A 19181-nucleotide genomic window follows, 5' to 3' on the forward strand; every position below is an offset into this window, starting at 1 on the left:
GCCAGCTTAGAGAGAAAAATCCAAGAGACTCCTGTCTCCAATTATTCAGCAAAAAGCCACAAGTAGGTTGAGTACCTGTGTCTCACACCTATAATCCTCACTACTGAGATCTGCTGAAAATTCCCCTTGAGACTCCAATTCACCACACAAAAACCTGGCTCGGGGCTGGGAAGGTGGCTCAGTGGTAGAGTACTGCCTTGCATGCATGAGGCCCTGGGTTCGATTCCTCAGCACCACATAAGCAGAAAAAGCGGAAGTGGCACTGTGGCTCAAGTGGTAGAGTGCTAGCCTTGAGCTGAAGAGCTGAGGGACAGCGCCCAGGCCCAGAGTTCACACCCCACAACCAGCAAAAAATAAAAAAAATAAAAATAAAATAAAAACCTGGCTTGTTCCTGTAATCCTAGCTACTCAGGAGGCTGAGATCTGAGGATCGAGGTTCAAAGCCAGCCCAGGCAGAAAAGTCCAGGAGATGCTTATCTCCAATTAACCACCAGAAAACTGGAAATGGCGCTGTGGCTCAAATGGTTAGAGTCCTCACCTTGAGCTGAAGAGCTGAGGGACAGTGCCCAGGCCCAGAAATCAAATCCCACAACTGACAAAAACAAACAACAACAACAAATAAAACAGAGGTAGATTTGTGGGTCAAAGTGGTAGAGTACTAGTCTTGAGCAAAAAAGTTCAGGGACAGTGCCCAGGCCCTGAGTTCAAGACCCATAACTGATCAAAAAAGAAAAAAAGCCACTAGTAGAGACGTGGCTCACGTGGTAGGGCATTACCCTTAAGCAAAAAAATATAAGCAAGGAGTGATATGCTGAGTTAAAAATATTGTAACAACAGAGGAACTAGTATTAGAGTATGCAAGTCTCTGTGTACTGTCTAACAATTCTTCTGTGAACTTGAAGCTATTAATTAAAAAAATTGTTTTAAGCCGGACGCAGGTGGCTCACGTCTGTAATCCTAGCTACTATTAATTTCTACAGCAGAATAATTTATATATATAAAGAATATGGAATATACAAAACAACTAGCAATTTAAAACACCAATAAATAATTTTTTTTCTGTCATTGTGGGGCTTAAACTCTGGACGTCCCTCACCTCTTCAGCTCAAGGCTAGTGCTCTACCACTTGAGCCACAGTGCCACTTCAGGTTTTCTGGTGGCTAATTGGAGATAATAGTCTCAGGGACATTCCCGGCTGGCTGGCTATGAACCTCAGATCTCAGCCTCCTAGGTAGTTAGGATCACAGGTGTAAGTTACCCGGCGCCTGGAACTTTAATTTTTATATTGAATAGTCTACTAACTATAATTAAGAGAAAAGTTTTCTAGTTAATGAAAATGCCTTAGATTTATAGAACGCATTAAAATGTTCAAAGGAACTTCACTTAAATAAAATAAAGCAAAAGGGAAAAAACAAGGTATTCTAAGTGCATGGGCTTAATAATGTACATTTTTCTGTTAACCATTTCACATAATAAAAATGTATACTATAGATAAACTGGATGATAATGTATAAACTACAATATGGTGTCTTTTGCCCCCATTTCCTGAATGAGGAGCAGGAAGTGATTCTATTTTTCTCAGTATCATTAAGATGAATGGTAGTTCCTGAAAGCCCTTATCCTTAATTTCCTTACTGTCACCAAATGAAGTAGAGAAAAAACACAATTTATTTCACAAATCTACCCCCTTCTGTCAATATGCTGCAACATCTACTTAATCCTTCATCTTCCATATCAAATCAAGGGCTGGATACACTGTCTTCTCAGACTTAGGTATTTTTGATATCTCCCGAGGTCATTTCAACATACTACTGCCCCACTGCTATGCACATCGACAATCTGATGGTCCTAGAAGAATCTCAGGGCATAAGCATGCTCTAGGCTGCATCATCATCATAGCAACACAGGAGGATGAGACACACTCCTAAAACCTCTGTGGCCGGAGGGAGATAAAGTATATTTTGTGAGCTTCTTAGCCAGAGGTCAAGAGGCACTTACTAGAATAATGATACCTGTTTGCTTCCTTTGCAATTCCAGTGACCTTCCATTTGCCTCAAATACAATCTTTTGATACCTGGTTCAATTCTCTTTAGTTGTCCAACTAGTTCTGGACTTTTATCTGAGCTTGTAGTATCTCCTTCCTCTGTGCCCCTCCCCCACGTGACTGCTCAGACCAGGTGACACCAAGAATCTCCTAGGGCAGAATGTTGGGTGTTCTTTGTTGTTGTTTTTCCCAGAATGTTTGTGTCATCCAATCCTTTACATCTAAATAAAGGTTTCAAAACAGAGAAATGGTATCTCAGTTATATAGGTTGAAATTACAGTTTCACACATACATAATATATATATATATGTACATATATATAGATAAAAGTATGTAAAATTACAAATATATGTAATTTTAAATTGATAACTTTTTTATACGTTTTTGAAGCAGTCTTTCTATTTAGCCAGACCCCGTCTGGTCTTCACTATTCTGCTTAGCTTCCCAAGTGCTGGGATTATAGGCTGCTGAGTCATGGGTAGGCCACTACTCCAGGCTTGATACATTTTCATAAATTTTAATGATCTTCTGGCAAAAGAGAGCCTGCCTTGCTCATTCTTTTCATTTCAGGTATTTTTACGTATTTGCTAGTTTGATATGCTAATATGGAGTCAAACAGTATCTGCATCATTTTTGTACCCCGGTCATTAATAACAGCATGTTATTAAACTCTGATATGATATCAGAAAGCTAAAGTGAATGGATGATTTGTGTCATCTCTGGCCTCAGGTGTTTTCTAAGGCCTCAGGAGTAACCTTGCCTTCGTGGCCCGCATCTCCTTGGCTGCAGCACCGGCTGGGTGGCCACCCAGTTGTAATGCGCAAGGTCTCTGTCTTGGCTGGACAAGCCTGTGCGGTCCACAAGAACGACTCCTCCCCCCCCCCCTCCTCTCCCCTCCCCTCCCTCCCCTTCTCCTCCCCTAGCCCTGCCCCCTTCCCCAGCTTCCTTCAGTTTTGCTGGAAGAAGTGGCGGCGGTTGTCAGGCTGCAAATGCTCCCCTGCTCTGTCCCAGGCCCCACCGATTCCAGGTTAGTGACCACATCCATTTTGGGGGGCAGCTGCCAGTGTCCCGCTGGCAGTGAGCGCTTGATCCGCCTTGCCGGGGTGGTGCCGGGGCTCCCGGGTGAGGAGGAGGATGGGCCTCCTCTGCCGTTCTGGAGCCACCTCAAGTTTGGGGAAGGGATCCTGGAGGAGACACCTTTGCAGCGAGGAATTCGCCGTGTGCGCGCCGGGACGGGTCGTGAGAGTTTGCAGCTCGGCGCTGCGAGTTAGAGGGTGTCGGAAGGTAGCAGTTTGGGGAAGTTTCCAGCACACTTGGGGTGCCATACCCGAGGGATGCAGAGGTCGGCATCCCCTCCCCCCCCCCCCCCCCCCCCCGCCCCAGCGCGGCGGCCGCAGGAAGTGAGCGCGTGCGGCCTGCACCGCAGGAGGCCGGCGGGGAGCCACGCCCTCCAGCCAGGCCGGGGCGCGCGGGGGCCGGGGCGCGCGGGGCCGGGGCGCGCGGGGCCGGGGCGCGCGGGGCCGGGGCGCGCGGGGGCCGGGGCGCGCGGGGGCCGGGGCGCGCGGGGCCGGGGCGCGCGGAGGCCGGCGGGCGGGCGCCCTGGAAGGCACGCCTTTCGGGGGAAGGCAGAGCCAGGCACGGAGGCGTTCCGGATCGGAGACCAGCGCCCGGCCCTCTCTTCTGGTACTTTTTATTTGGCACGATTGAACTTTGACACCAGGTTGCTGCTCGCGTCTGATCTTCTCTTGGAGGTGTCCACTGCTCTGTGACTGCCATGTGTCACTCCCGGGAAGAGGGTGACTCGGTGACAGTGAAGGGGGGTAGGGGAGAACTGGATTCCCTTCCTGTCTTTACGAGTTCAGTGAGGTTGGGGATGATTTAATTGTATGTATTCGGTGTCAGTCTGGCCTGTAGCCCAGGCTGGCCTCTAATGGAGTTCAGGCTGCCCTGGAAGTCATGACCTTGGCTTTGTCCTTCAGAATGCTAGATCACTAGAGCTGCCCCCATCGCTCCGGGTTTAGGGGCTTTTCTTCTTGAGACCAAAAATCTTTCAGGAAAGCCATGGGTGCTGAAGACTAAGCCTGGCCTGCTAGGCGCCAGTCCATGGTCCTAGCCACTCCGGAAGCGGAGGCGGAGTCTTGAGGATGCAGGGTTCTAGGCCAGCCCTGGCAAAGTTCCGGACACCTCCAGAGCAAACACAGAGCAAAACAAAAACCTGGGCATGCCTGAAGCTGTAGACCACGTGAGGCCTTGAGTTCAATCCCTAGTACTAACTTCTTGACTATCTAAAGTAGCATAGTTGATGGGGGGGGGGGGGGGGGAATAGAAATGTCTACTGAAAAAAATGGATCCTTAGGCATCATTTTGAGTTTTCCAGTAGCTTCATTAGAAAATAAAAAGAACACCCTCCCCCTCCCCCCCCCACCTCCCGTGGCTAGCACCGGTAATCCTAGCTACTCCGGAGGCTGAAGTTTGAGAATCTTGTTTCAGAGTTAGGCCAACCAGATGATTCAGACTTGTCTTGAATTAATTAGCAAAGAGCTGGAACTGGAAACACGGCTTAAGTGGTAACTTGCCAACCCTGAGTTAGAGCAAGAGGCCTTGGGTTCAAGCCCCAGTACTGGCATTAATCAAAACGTATTGTGTTCATAAATGAATTGTTGCATAGTAACTCCTTTGTCCAGGTGCTTACACATAATAAAACTATAATTATATATTACAGGCAAAATATAATCATTAAAATTTTGATGAGGTACTTTTTGAATTATTTTTTCTTACTAAACCATTAAAATTAGATGTGTATGTCACACGAATTCTCATGACCAGCCACACTTTCACATGCTAATAGCTGCAAATATCTACTACATTTGCCAACACACTTAAACTTTATTTGCAAAATTTAGTTGTAATTTTGTCTTTTAACAGTAATATGCCATTTTAGTGGTACAACCGCAATTTGTCCATTTACTAGTTAGAGTTTTCACGGATCCTTTCGGCTTTGGGACTATTACTACATCACATGTATAAGGCAGAATTTCATCCTTAATTCTTCCGTACTTGTGTATTTGGGATACAGTTTTGCCTATAATGAAAGTGTGTGGGGGGGGGGGAGATGGAGTGAACCTTCACTATGATGCATTACCTTTTTTTTTTGGTTGATCATGGGGCTTGAACTCTAGGCCAGGGCTCTGTCCCTGAGCTCTTCAGCTCAAGGCTAGTGCGCTACCACTGGAGCCACAGCGCCATTTCTGGTTTTTTTTGAGTGGTTTATTGGAGGGGAGAGTCTCACAGACTTTCCTGCCTGGCTGGCTTTGAACCATGATCCTCAGATCTCAGCCTCCTGAGTTCACTATTATTTTTTAACATAAGCATTTTTATAAGTTGGCATTCTGTTTCATATTTTATTCTCCAATGCCAACGTCAAGTCCAACCATAATGCTCAACAGTCATTTATCATTTGAGATTATAACAATGCTAATCACTAATTTCTTTTAAAATTTTTTACTTAAATAGTGTGCAAAAGGATTTCAATTCAACATGTGAATGAATACAATGCATCCTCCTCCTCCCCTCCTCCTCTTCTTCCTCCTCCTCCTTCTCCTCCTCCCCATTCTCCTTCTCCTCTTTCTTCTGTGCCAGAATTTAGGGCCTCATACTCTCATTTGGCTTTTTTGCTCAAGTCTAGCACTCTACCTCTTGAACCAGCTTTTTACTGGATAATTGGAGAGAAGAGTCTCACAGACTTTTTTTTTTTTTTCACAGACTTTTTTTTTAGTTGTTCTTTAAACAGTGCTTTTCTGAGCTCACCCTCCTGAGTAGGTAGCATTACAAGCAGGAACTACTAGTGCCTGGCCTACAAGGTGTCTTGATCTATGTCAACCCTCCCTTCTCCCCCCACCTATTGAAATCCCCCCACCAAGTTACCTAGTTCTATTTTCACATATGTACATAGACTAGAGACTGTATTTGCCACCATTTCACTCTGTTAATCCACCTTAAGCCCAATCCTTTTGCATAAAACAAGTTTCAGCTTCCTGGCAATCATTTTGTTCTAAACTGTCAGTTGATTATTTATAAGAGTTACACCATGGGAATCTACTCCTGCGCATGCCACACTTTAGTCAGTTTGATAATGTATATATGCATATGGCTCCATGTGTGTTCTCATATATGCTGTGCCCTCTCTCTGTCTCTCTGTGTCTGTGTCTGTCTGTCTGTCTGTCTGTCTCTCTCTCTCTCCTCTCATCGCTCTCAACCAGTCTTGGGGCTTGAACTCAGGGCCTGGGCACTGTCCCTGTCTCTGTGCGCTCAACCACTAGCACTCTACCACTACAGCCACAGCACCACTTCCTGCTTTTTCTGAGTAGTTTATTGGAGATAAGAGTTTCACAGATTAGATTTTCCTGCCCAGGCTGGCTTCAAACTGTGATCCTTAGATCTCAACCTCCTGAGGAACTAGGATTACAGGCGTCAGTTACTAGCTCATGTTTCTATTTTAATTACTCATTACATCTGGTAGCTGCTGTGTTTACTTTGGTTAAATGTTTAATTTGTCGACAGTTTTATTCTACATCTTTTGAGATGAAGAAAGATACAAAAGAATAGCAAAAGCCTCCAGCTCTGCAGCTTCAATGTTTACATTAAAACAGCTAATCAACCACTCAGACTGGATGCTTAACCTCAGTATACACAACTCTGAAATGGGGACTAGGAGATACTCATAGTGTTGATATAAGGAATTATCAGGCTATTACATCCAAAATAATTACATTTTTGCCTAGTTTCTAAAGGTTTTCAATACATATTTAATAGTAACATTATGGTTGCTAAGCAAAGCAGAATAGACACCCACAAAACACTAGGTGGCAGCACTTAGTCTCTGATTTCCCCCTCACTAAATTAGCAGCTTCACCTTTGTAGTCCTGCTCAGCTCTGCTTATGTACTGTAACCTTTCCATCCTACTCCGGGACACTTTTGCAAACCATTTATTGTGATATGAGTGTTACCGTGTGTGTGGGTGTGGGTGTGGGTGTGGGTGTGTGTGCGCGCACACGTGCTGGTGTTAGGGCTTACTTGGGTGCTCTCCCTGAGCTTTTTGTGAACTGCAGCTCCACTTCTGACTTTTTGTGGATAATTGGAGATTGGAGAGACTTTTCTATCTAGGTGGACTTTGAGCCTTAATCCTCAGATCTCAGCTTCTGGTGGTTTGGGTCTGAAAGCAGTTAACCTGTCAGAGTTGCAAGCTGGGGGAGAAGGTACCTATAATCTTAGGCCCACACTGGCCATTTTGTATTCACGTATGGAGTTCAGCTTCCAGCCATCCTGGAATAAGGTCCAGTACAATAAGGTCATGCTTGGAACTAGGGCCAGTGCATTTTCAAACTTGACTCCATCTATCCATCTACGTAAGCAGAGCAAATGGTGTCCAGTGAAAATGATACAAAGTCAAAAGAATATTCTCAGTATGATCTCAAACCATGTTAATACAACTGAACACTTGAGAACTTTCTTTTAAAAAATTAGAAGAAAGATAGGTTTGTTTGCTTGTTTCTGTACTGGTCCTAGGGCTTGAACTCAGTGCCTGAGCACTGTCCCTGAACTTTTGTGCTTACAGCTAGTACCCTACCATTTTGAGCCCACAGCTCCACTTCCAGCTTTTTAGTGGTTAATTGGAAATGAGAGTCTCATGGACTTTCCTGCCTAGGCTGGCTTCAGTGATCCTCAGATCTCAGCCTCCTGAGTAGCTAGGATGACAGATGTGAGCTACTAGCTCATGGCCAACATAGTTTTAATTGTCTCTGACTCTTCCCCAATGAAATGTTATGTTCCAGAAGAACAGAGATAAGTTTTTGGTTCACGGTTGTGTGCCTGGTGCACAGGTCAGTGGTGCCCCTTTCTCCTGAGCTCTCCTGAGCTTTTTCACCTATCTGCCATAACTCCTCCATCTTTGGCTCTAGGATCAAAGATGTCATTGATTATGAAGAAGCATCCACCTTCTGTTCCACCTTGAGTCCTTTCATTCCCCACCTTCCCAAGAAAGCCCCAAGAAATAGAAATAGGAAGTGGAGGAAATATTTTCCCAACTAAGATTTTCATAACCAGTTGTGACTCAGGAGGCTGAGATTCATTTAAAGCCACTCTGTTTTAGATTCTTATTGCCAGTTAACCAGCAAAAAGCTGGAAGTAGAACTGTGGCTCAAGCGCTAGAGTGCCACCCACCCTGAGCAAAGAAGCCAAATAAGAGTATAAGACTGAGTTCAAGCTCCAGTATACACACACACACACACACACACACACACACACACACACGCACGCAAACACACACACACATACACCCGTGTACAATATTTTTAAAAGATAGGGATAAGAAGAAAAAACAAAATGGATGAGTATGCAGGGAGTAGTCCTGGAGGAGCTACATTTTAGAGAGTCTAGACAGCGAAGTCTTTTCGATAAAGGAATGTGCTTTAATGTCGTTAATGTGGTTTTCATTTTTGCTTTTTTTTATGCCAGTGCTGAGGCTTGAATTTAGGGCCTGGGCCCTCTCTGTTAACATTTATTTATTTATTTATTTTGTCGGTGCAGAGCTTGAACTCTGGGCCTGGGCACTGTCCCTGCGCTCTTCAACTCATGGTGAGCGCGCTGCCACTTGAGCCACAGCACCACTTCCGGTTTTCTAGTGGTTTATTGGAGATAAGAGTCTCATGACTTTCCTGCCCAGGCTGGCTTTGAACCGAGATCCTCAGATCTCAGGCTCCTGAGTAGCTAGGATTACAGGCGTGAGCTACCAGCACCCAGCCCATTAGCTTTTTGGTTTAAGGCTCTCACTATACCACTTCTGGATTTTCGTTGAAACAGGAGTTTCATGGACTTTACTATCCATGCTGACTTTGAACCATGATCCTCTGATCTCAGCCTCCTGAGTAGCTAGGGGGTTATAGGCCTGAGTCATCACCTGGCTTTAACATATGTATCTCTACTAATATGATACCTCATATGATTGTGGTAAAGAAGGTATAATATGAGGTATCATATGATTTTGGTAAAGAAGGTATAATATGAATTCCTTTATTTTCCCTCCTTTCTTAGACTGAGCCTGGTTTTGTTTGCTCTTCTATCTAGAATTCTATAAGCAAGAACTATCTTAGAATTCAAGCTGGGCAGGCCTGAGCTAAGAAAGTAGCTGCAATGAGTTCAGCAGTTCTGGTGGACATCCAAGAGGAGGTGACTTGCCCCATCTGCCTGGAACTACTCACAGAACCCCTGAGCATCGACTGTGGCCACAGCTTCTGCAAAGCCTGCATCACAAGGAACAGTGAAGAATCAGTGCACCACCGAGAAGAGAAGAGCAGCTGTCCTGTGTGCAAGGCCAGCTACCAGCCTGGGAGCCTCCGGCCTAATCGGCACCTGGCCAACATAGTAAAGAGGCTCAGGGAGGTAGTGTTGGGCCCAGGGAAGCAGGCAAAGGTCATTCTTTGTGCACAGCATGGTGAGAAACTCCAGCTCTTCTGTAAGGAGGACGGGGAGTTGATTTGCTGGCTTTGTGAGCGATCTCAGGAGCACCGTGGTCACCACACATTCCTCATGGAGGAGGTTGCCCAGGAGTACCAGGTGGGGACCCAGGATGAAAGGAGGACAGCGGGAAACAATGCACCTTGGTAGGAGATTTTGTGTCTGTGCCCATGTGTGTATATGTGTGTGTGTGTGTGTGCACGCACACACGTGTGTGTGCATGCTGATACTGGGACTTGAACCTAGGGCCTGAGCACTGTCCTTCAGCTTTTTGGCTCAAGGCTAGAGCTCTACCACTTGAGCTAAAAAAAGTCTACCTTTAATAGTCTAGCTTTTCAGTGGTTAATTGAAATTGGAATCTCATGGCATTTTCTGCCCAGGCTGGCTTAAAACCATGATCCTCAGATCTCAGCTACTGAATAACTAGGATTACAGGTATGAGCCACCAGCACCCAGCTGTGGTAGAGGATTTTAACTTATATCTTGTACTCCTTCCATTTACCTAGAGGATGAACCTAGAAAATTTCCCCAGTCAAGAATAGAAACATTATCTCTTTATTTAATGCACAGGATTGAGTGGAATTTTCTGCAGATGGAAGGGAGAGGCTGTTGAGTTGGGTGTGGGAGACATAGTGGCACTGAGGGTAAAAGGAATGAAGTGGTTTGTGGTCCAGGAGAAAGAGAACTGTTCTTGTTGCCTGTTCTTGTTGGTTTACGTCTTGTATGTGTAAAGGGTTGTTTGGCCTTAATAATTTTTCAAGACACAGGACAGTCTTTTCCTGAAGTCAGACTCTGTTTAGGTCCTTCCAATCTAGGCCTGAGGCAATTTAAAGTTTGATCCTGCTTATCCTGCTGTGTTTCTTCCAGGAAATGTTCCAGGAGTCTCTGAAGAAGCTGAGAAGAGAGCAGCAAGAAGCTGAGAGGCTAATAGCTGTGATAAGAGAGAATAGAACATCTTGGAAGGCAAGAAGGACTCCTCCGAAGGGTGTCCAGGATATCCTGGGACAGGTTTAGGGCAGCTCATGGGAGCCCAGGACAAAGAAGTCCTGATCTATAACTATAAGAATTTTCTTTGGCCTGCTTCTTCATCACATTCTTTTCGAACCAGAGTATCGATTGCCTTGTGCAAGGGGCATAGGATTGGGTAAATGGTGAACATTAAAAGCAAAGCCAGGCTTTGGAAACAAGCACATAAGAAAGACATTGTGGGGGCTGGGAAGGTGGCTCAGCGGTAGAGTGCATGCCTTGCATGCCTGAGGCCCTGGGTTCGATTCCTCAGCACCACATAAAAAGAAAAAAAAAAAAGCCGGAAATGGCACTGTGGTTCCAGTGGGAGAGCGCTAGCCTTGAGTTGAAGAGCTGAGGGACAGCGCCCAGGCCCAGAGTTCAGGCCCCATGACCGGCAAAAAAAAAAAAAAAAAAAAAAAAAAGAAAGACATTGTGGATAGAGGTAGCCTCTACTTTACAATTCTGGGGCTCATTTTGCAGTTTCAGTCTCTGGTCTCCTGGAAATGACAGCTTGATCTTGAGCTAATACATCCTATCTAAGTAGTCAAAGAGGAAGGAGAGGCTAATACGGAAGTCTGAGAGATTACAGAGACTTACTGGAATCCAAAGCTCATCTAGGAAGGAAGGAATCACAGTCCATATTTATAAGGCTTTGATAAAGGCAGCCTGTGGTTAATGGCCAGGGTAAATGAGTAGGAACCTGTTCCCACTAGCCTCTCCTGAAGATACTGGCCGCTCTCCCAGTGAGGCTGACCTCTCAGACCCCCAGAGAGGACCCCTTAACCCAACAGACAGCAGCCTATTTTTCTTCCCTGATACTACAGAGTCAGATGGAGCCTGAGAGACATAGAATCCAGAAAGAATTTAATAAGCTGCGGAACATTCTGGACAAAGAGGAGCAACAGGAACTGAAGAAGCTGGAGGAGGAAGAGAGGAAAGGGTTGGGCATTATGGAGAAAGCAGAGGGTGAGCTGATCCACCAGAACCAGTCCCTGAGGGAGCTCATCTCGGACCTGGAGCGGCGATGCCAGGGATCCACAGTAGATCTGCTACAGGTGAGACTTGTGGAGAAGCCTGGAATCTGGGAGTCGGACAAGTAGGAAAAAAGAAATCCTTTGTAGTGTCTCTTGCCTATTGAACTGAGAAGAGATCATAAACAAAGCATAAGATTTAGAGTATAAATGCTAAGGAAAGGCCCCATTTCTGTTACTTTCTATAAAGGGTGGTCAAAGAATTGATTTGATCACTCGGAAGAAGATCCTGTATCTCATGATGCTCACAGGAGGCTTTCCTAGTCTCCGTACTATTAACTTTTTGGTCTAGATAATTCTTTGCTGTGAGAGATTCTTCTCCAGGGTATGTAGCAGCACTCCTGGCCTCTGCCTACTGTATCTCAGCAAGTATGACAACTCCAAACCCTTCAAGACATCAGGTGTCCCCAGGAAGAGCATCTCTAACCCTACCTCAGCCAAGAACCACTGAGCAATAGGCATCTTTTGTCTCCCTAGCTGTTCTGGACATATTGTCAGGTGCTTTTGCACAGTTTAATAACCGGGAAACAAGTGCCAAAACTCAAGTTAGAGATTGAGTAGTTACTGGCCTTTCTTGGCTTTCTCCTCTCTTATCTCTGGGGATAGAATTAGCTTGCATGTTGCATAACTGTTCGAATGTATCTTCGGAGGATAGAGTTTGGAGCAAGGATGCAAGGTATGCAGTTGAGAGAGACTTGATGGAGGAACTCGAATGGAAACGGATACTTGAATTGAGGTTGCAGTTTGAACTTTTGTTTTCTACATAAAATGAACGGTACAGCTCTGAAATTAGGGCATGGTATACCTTTGACTTTTGGAACCTTCAGACTGTACTTTCCTTTCTTGCTCTTCTTTTACTAGTGGAATGAGTATCTCTTTATTCTTGGAGCTGATATTAACATAGCTGGTCACTTTCAACCTATTAGGGCTTTTCCTTATTCACTTCTTTATTTGTCTTTTGTACTCATTTTTGGTGTTAGGTTACTCTAATACTTTTTCTTTCATTCCTTCATTCTAGCTGTTCTACAAACTCCTTAAACTCTATAAAAAAAAAATTTCTTTAATTATAATGGAATCATCAATCTATGGTGCTAATACAGGTGATCTTGGGCCCATTAGCATAACTATCCAATAGACCTTTAAAATTGAGTGTTACCTAATAGTTTTCTAGAATTCTCTCCTCACGAACATTCTTCCTTCTTTGTTATGGTGTTGCTGAATTTGCTAGCCAAGACATTGTTTGATGTACTGACTACCCAATGCTGCTTCTGCTTTCTATGTTCAAGCCAGTTTGAATTGTGTGAACCACAATGCAAAGTAGCCCCAATACAGAGAAAATAGTTTTTCCTGTGTTATATGCCTCAAACAACTGGCCTTGTCTTCAGATCATTGATATGTATAGAGTTGAAATTGGGGAGCCAAATAGAAAGCAATGGTCAGTTTTACTGAAATAAGATAGGCAGTTGAATAATAAAAAGTGAGTAGCAGATAAGCATTGTATATCTAGTACATTTTCTCTTAAATATTAGTTTGAAGCACTTGTGTCCATTTGCTGGACTGTCTGTTAATAGTCCAGTGCATCATGGGGGAACAGATCTGGGGATCATCCACATGCGCTTGTTGAAGTCCAGGAAATGTTTGAAGTCAGCTAAAATGGATAGATCATTATAATAGTTGAGTTTTGAGAGCCAAACATATTTCCAGCCTTTGAATTTGTATCTTCAGTAACCCGGCTAGATTGTAAGCTTCTCAAGGGCAAAAATGATGACTTGACCATCATTCTCCAGGGTCACACACAGTGCATGGCAAGTAACACAGACAATGTGTACATAACATCACACCTCCACATGCACACAGTTGTAAAATTGATTTTTTTTTTTATATCTTCCTATGGGTTGTTAGGGTTGCTGTGCCCTGAGGGTTTGTTATTGATTCCATTTTTGTTGTTGTTTTCTTCATTGGTTGGTTGGTTTGAAGACAGAATCTGTCTATAGGTACTCTTGTTCTAAAACCCTCCAACCTCAGCCTCCAGAGAGCTAGAGTTTCAGGCATGCATGACTGTGCATACTTGCCCTGAATTCTACATCTATTTGGTAGCCTCAATAGGTATTCCTATTCATACCTGGGAGAATGACATGATCTATTATTACTGCTTTATCTAATCTGTCGTTTTACTTTCTAGGATGTGAGTGATGTCACGAAAAGGTATGTATACAAAAACATGAGGGAATTCTTAAGATGGACAAAAAATTCTCTGTCCATAGAATTACCCTGTAGTCAGTGAGACAGTAAGGCATTGTTCATGACAGGAGAATTTGGGGATCCCAAGGTAAAAGAAATGGGCTGGCCTTCACAGTAGGAGAATTTGGATGACGAAGACACAAAAGAAGGACAGGGAAGTACAGGACCTGTTGGTTCCTCAGCTGGGCTGTCTGTTCTCCAACTGGTAGAAGATGTCCAGAGACAGTGACTTGTAAGGTACCAAGAGGCCCTCTTCTGATTGATGTAGGACCTAAAGCCTTCTGCCTTTCTTTGAGTCTGTGTAAGCCCAACAGTTCATTCCTATCAGCCCAAGCATTTTCCCATCAGGCTGAACATCTGCAGTGCCTCCTCCTGGACCCTCTGGTATGGCAGTGACATTTAAGTATCTTACATCTTTTTTTTTTTTTTTTAATTTTGTCAGTTATGGGGCTTGAACTCTGGGCCTGAGTGCTGTCTCTCAGCTCTTCAGCTCAAGGCTAACGCTCTACCACTTGAGCACCACTTCTGGTTTTCTGGTGGTTTATTGGAGATAAGAGTCTCACAGACTTTCCTGCCCAGGCTGGCTTTGGCTTTGTACCGCGATCCTCAGATCTCAGCCTCCTGAGTGGCTAGGATTATAGGTATGAGCCACTGGCGCTTGGCTCATATCTTACATCTTTTGTAAAGACAGCAAATGATTTCCCAGCCATTACTCTTCTTAATTTTTTTCTCTCTCTAGGACATAGAGAAAGGAAAATTATTGTTTTATAAAACTAACAACAGTAAAACAAGGAAAGAAACTAGAGGTTTCATTTAAACCAGAGGGTTTAAGAGGTTAAATCTTGCCCGATACCAGTGGCTCATGCCTGTAATTCTAGCTACTCGGGAAGCTGAGATCTGAGTTTAAAGCCAACCCAGACAGATAAATTTAAGAGACTCTTCTCTCCAGTTAACCAGCATAAATCCAGACATGGAGGTGTGGAATTAGTTGAGTGTCTACATTGAGAGAGGAAGCCAAGCCTCAGTACTGGCACACATAACAAAACAAGAGGTTAAATCTTACTGAAAGTTACACAGATGGTGAGAAGCTGATTTCTAGTCCAAATCTTATTGGTCCAGTGACAGGGCCCTTTGTAGAAGAATCTGAGCCTTTCTCAGAAGGGAGTATTGATGTTCACTGATGGACCTGCATGGTGAGGGAAACAGATGTTGCAGGGTTAACATAGGATTTGTCATTTCTAGGAATGAGTTCTGGACCTTGAGGGAGCCTCTGGCTCTCCCCACCAAGCTGAGAAGTATGTTCCGAGCCCCAGATCTGAAACGGATGCTACGAGTATTTAGAGGTAAGATTTGGGGAAAGCGTTTGGGTGTAGAATTGCTGACATGGTGAGGAACACATAGGGAAGGTTTGGTATTTTGCGTATAAGACAAGAGTGCTGATGAGGGAGGGAGGTAAAGAAGTGTCAGTTCTTGCTTAAGAGGCGACAGAGGGACTGGGAAGGTGGCTTAGTGGTAGACTGCTTGCCTAGCATGCATAAAGCCCTGGGTTCGATTCCTCAGTACCACATTCACAGAAAAGGCCAGAAGTGGTGCTGCCCCTCAAATTATAGAGTGCTAGCTTTGAGCAAAAGCTCAGGGACAGTGCCCAGGCCCTGAATTCAAGACCCAGGACTAGCAAAAAAAAAAAGAGAGGAGATAAAATGACTGTCTTCCTAGAATTACTTGCCATTTTCCTTTGTCTAGTGAGGGCAGAGAGAACACAGCCTGAGACCACTGGTTTCATTTAACCTGTGTCACTCTTTTTCCTGTTACAGAGCTGACAGATGTCCAGAGCTACTGGGGTGAGTAGAGACCATGATCTCTGAGCTAACATGGCTGATGCCCTCCTTTTGCATGCTCCTACCCCCCAAACCCATACATTCCTTCAGATCTAAAGTGTCTGTATCTGCCAGGCACTAGTGGCTCAGGCCTGTAATCCTAGCTACTCAGGAGGCTGAGATCTGAGGATTGTGGTTCAAAGGCAGCTCGGGTAGGAAAGACCATGAAACTCTTATCTCCAACTAATCACCAGAAAACCGGAAGTGGTGTTGTGGCTCAAGAAGTAGAGCATTAGTCTCAGGCTGAAGAGCTAAGGGACAGTGCCCAGGCCCAGAGTTAGAGCCTGAGGACTGGAAAAAACAAAAATCAAACCTAACATGTCCAAATCTGACCCGTCCAACTTCCCATTCTTACCTCATTGGATGGTTGTTGTTTCTTTTCCTCTAGTGGATGTGACTCTCAACCCACACACAGCTAATTTAAATCTTGTCCTATCTAAAAACCGGCGGCAAGTGAGGTTTGTGGGAGCGAAGCTGTCAGAGCCTTCCTGTCTGGAAGAACATCACGACTGCAGTGTCCTGGGCTCCCAGCTCTTCTCCTCGGGAAAATACTATTGGGAGGTCGATGTGTACAAGAAGTCGGCCTGGATCCTGGGCGTGTGCAGTAATTCAGGGCAACCGACCTTCAGCCCGTATGCACACAAGCTGAATACTTGCTCCAGGTATCAGCCACAGAGCGGGTACTGGGTGATTGGTTTGCAGCATAAACACGAATACAGAGCCTACGAGGACTCTTCTGCCTCCCTGCTCCTCTCCATGACAGTGCCCCCTCGCCGCATTGGGGTTTTCTTAGACTATGAGGCTGGCACTGTCTCCTTTTATAATGTCACCAACCACGGCTTACCCATCTACACCTTCTCGAAATACTACTTTCCTACTGCGCTCTGTCCATATTTTAATCCTTGCAACTGTGGAGTCCCAATGACCCTGCGTCGCCCCAGCTCCTGAACATCCCTGCCCCCACCCCTCAGCTGATGGATTCCTGTCTCCACAAGGCTCATTGGCTCCTGACTCTTCTCTCTCAGGGCTTTTTATTTATTTTGATTGTTTTGTTACCAGTCCTGGGTCTTCAGCTCAGGGCCTCGGTGCTGTCCCTTAGCTTTTTTTGGTAAAGGCTGGCACTCTACCATTTGGACCACAGCTCTTCTTTCAGCATTTTGGTGGTTAATTAGACATAAGCATCTCTCAGACTTTCCTGTTTGGGCTGGGTTCAAACCAGGATCCTCAGATCTCAGCCTCCTGAAGAGTTAGGATGCTAAGTGTGAAGCACCAATGTCCAGCTGTCTCTGAAGTTTTGTTTTCTCTATTCTCTCATTCCTTTCCTTTGGAACATAAACTCAACCCAGGGGTTGTAGCGAATATCCTCCACAGAGCTCAAGCTGCATCTCAGCTCTTGGTTTCTGAAGAGTTCAGATGTTGGATGGAAATTTTTCATGATGCACAGGGTTAAAAGGAAGAAATTCTCTTCTGGTTAATTTTTTTTTAATTTTGGGTACTAGGTAAAAAATTGTAATGTTGTCTTTCTGTATTGAGGTAGTCATGTTCCAGTTTTATTGTTATCAGGGCCCACCATATGGAGTTCTTTGAATTGTTAAATCTACCACAAATAGGTTAATATTTACAAACACAATTAGCCTATAACTTCATAGGGTTGTGTTGTCAGGCTTTACAAAATGTAACAATGAACAAAGAAAGTACTGAGTAATATATGTAGGATTGAGTGCTGAAAACACAAAAAAGTGTGGTTCTCTCACTCAGGCACTGGTGGCTCACACCTGTAATCCTACCTACTCAGGAGGCTGAGATCTGAGGATTGAGGTTCAAAGCCAGCCTGGGCAGGAAAGTCTGTGAGATTCTTATCTCCAATAAACCACTAGAAAACCAGAAGTGGCAGTGTGGCTCTAGTGGTAGCACACTTGCCTTGAGCTGAAGAGCTCAGGGGACAGCACCCAGGCCCAGAGTTCAAGCCCTGCAACTGACCAAAAAGAAAATGTTCTCATGGCATTAAATTCATCTGGAAGGAGGGTATCTTCAGTCTTCACTACAAGCTCTACCAGTCTCCTGCTTTCATCCTACACATTTCAGAGTAGTCCTCAACAATGAAGAAGAAAATAATCAATTTTCTCTTAGAATAAAAAGAAATGCATGGAAAAAAATTACATTTTCCACATCTCTTTTCTCTCTCTTTCCATCCTACTTTTTTCTCCTTGTGCTACTGAGGCTTAAACCCAGGACCTGTCCTATGAATCCCAGGCAAAAACTCTTACCACTGAGCTACAACCCCAACCAGCCCTTTCTTCTTTGTGCTGGTTCTAGAGCTTGAATTCAGGTGCTAGGACTTAGTCTTGCTTGCTATGGATGGCATAATACCACACCTCTAGCCTAGCTTTTGGCTAGTTAGTTAGTTGGAGATAGAGTTTCAGACTTTTCTGTCTGGCATCGCTTCTAGACATGATGCCCGCCTGGATTCCAGCATCCAGAGTGCCGAGGATTGCATACCTGACCCATTGTCTTCCAGCTCCTGATACAGGTCTTCACTAAGTTTTCCACACTGGCCTTGAATTTAATCCAGGCATGCCTCAAATTTCGTTTTTTCTTTTCTTTTTTGTCGGTCATGGGGCTGAACTCTGGGCCTGGGTGCTGTCCCTCAGCTCAAGGCTAGTGCGCTAGCACTTGAGCCATAGCACCGCTTCTGGCTTTTTCTGCTAATGTGGTGCTGCGGAATCGAACCCAGGGCCTCTGGCATGCAAGGCAAGCGCTCTACCACTGAGCCACCTTCCCAGCTCAAATTTCATATGCTCTTGTTTCAACCTTTCAAATAGCTGAGATTACAGGCATACATCACCTTACCACTACTTTCCCTCTCCTATCACACCTTTTTTTTTTTTTCTTCCTGTTGTTGTTTGTCACTGGGACTGGGGTTTGAACTCTGGGCTTGAACCAGATCCTGAACCCTTTTTTTGTTCTTTAATTATTTTTTTGAATAGAGTCTTAAACATTTTAGAGACCAGGATCCTTCTACTTACTTATGGCCTTGTGATTAGCTGAGATTACACACCTGAAACTCTTGCATCCAGTTTATTGGACACCTGATCTTACAAAGTTTTCTTTCTTTCCCTTTTATGGAAAAACTAGGGTTTGAACTCAGGGCTTCGCACTCTTACTTGTCTTTTTTACTCAAGGCTGGTATCATACTACCTGAGTCACTCTATTAATTGAGCAAAGGTCCGTTTCCAACCTTTTGGTGTAGTTAGTTGGAAGAGTCAGAACTGTAGTACCAGCTAGCTTCAATCTTGATCTTACGATCTCAGCCTTCTGAGTAACTAGAATTACGTGTAAGTTACCAGCGCCAGCTTGCCAACTTTTCTCTACTGGCTTGTCCTTGAAGCTCCATCCTTCCAATCTCTACTTCCTAAGTGGATGAAATTACAGAAGCCCCTTGATGCCTGTTGACACCCATTCCCTTT

General features: G+C 44.6%; 1 protein-coding gene across 2 annotated transcripts; it reads left to right on the forward strand.

Moving 5' to 3' along the window:
* Window positions 1–9203: 9203 nt before the first annotated feature.
* On the forward strand, window positions 9204–16790 carry LOC122114994 (tripartite motif-containing protein 6-like). Of its 2 annotated transcripts, XM_042688287.1 has the most exons (7): window positions 9204–9656; window positions 10425–10520; window positions 11390–11620; window positions 13779–13801; window positions 15080–15180; window positions 15652–15678; window positions 16103–16790. In XM_042688287.1, the coding sequence occupies exons 1-7, from the start codon at window positions 9234–9236 to the stop codon at window positions 16660–16662; spliced, it is 1461 nt and encodes a 486-aa protein (XP_042544221.1). In that variant the 5' UTR covers window positions 9204–9233; the 3' UTR covers window positions 16663–16790. The 2 variants fall into 2 exon arrangements, with proteins under 2 accessions (XP_042544221.1, XP_042544213.1); XM_042688279.1 differs by lacking the exon at window positions 10425–10520 and having other exon boundaries at window positions 9615–9703.
* Window positions 16791–19181: the final 2391 nt, after the last annotated feature.

Source organism: Dipodomys spectabilis, unplaced genomic scaffold (genome assembly GCF_019054845.1).
Source record: "Dipodomys spectabilis isolate Male_0828 unplaced genomic scaffold, ASM1905484v1 ptg000003l, whole genome shotgun sequence".
Taxonomy (NCBI): Eukaryota; Metazoa; Chordata; class Mammalia; order Rodentia; family Heteromyidae; genus Dipodomys; species Dipodomys spectabilis.

Excerpts from the sequence above, each read along its gene's own strand:
- LOC122114994 (XM_042688287.1), top strand. The coding sequence starts at position 9,234 with ATGAGTTCAGCAGTTCTGGTGGACATCCAAGAGGAGGTGACTTGCCCC. Across the intron at positions 13,802-15,079 it reads GTGAGTGATGTCACGAAAAG|GAATGAGTTCTGGACCTTGA; the intron begins GTATGTATACAA and ends TGTCATTTCTAG. Across the intron at positions 15,181-15,651 it reads GATGCTACGAGTATTTAGAG|AGCTGACAGATGTCCAGAGC; the intron begins GTAAGATTTGGG and ends TTCCTGTTACAG.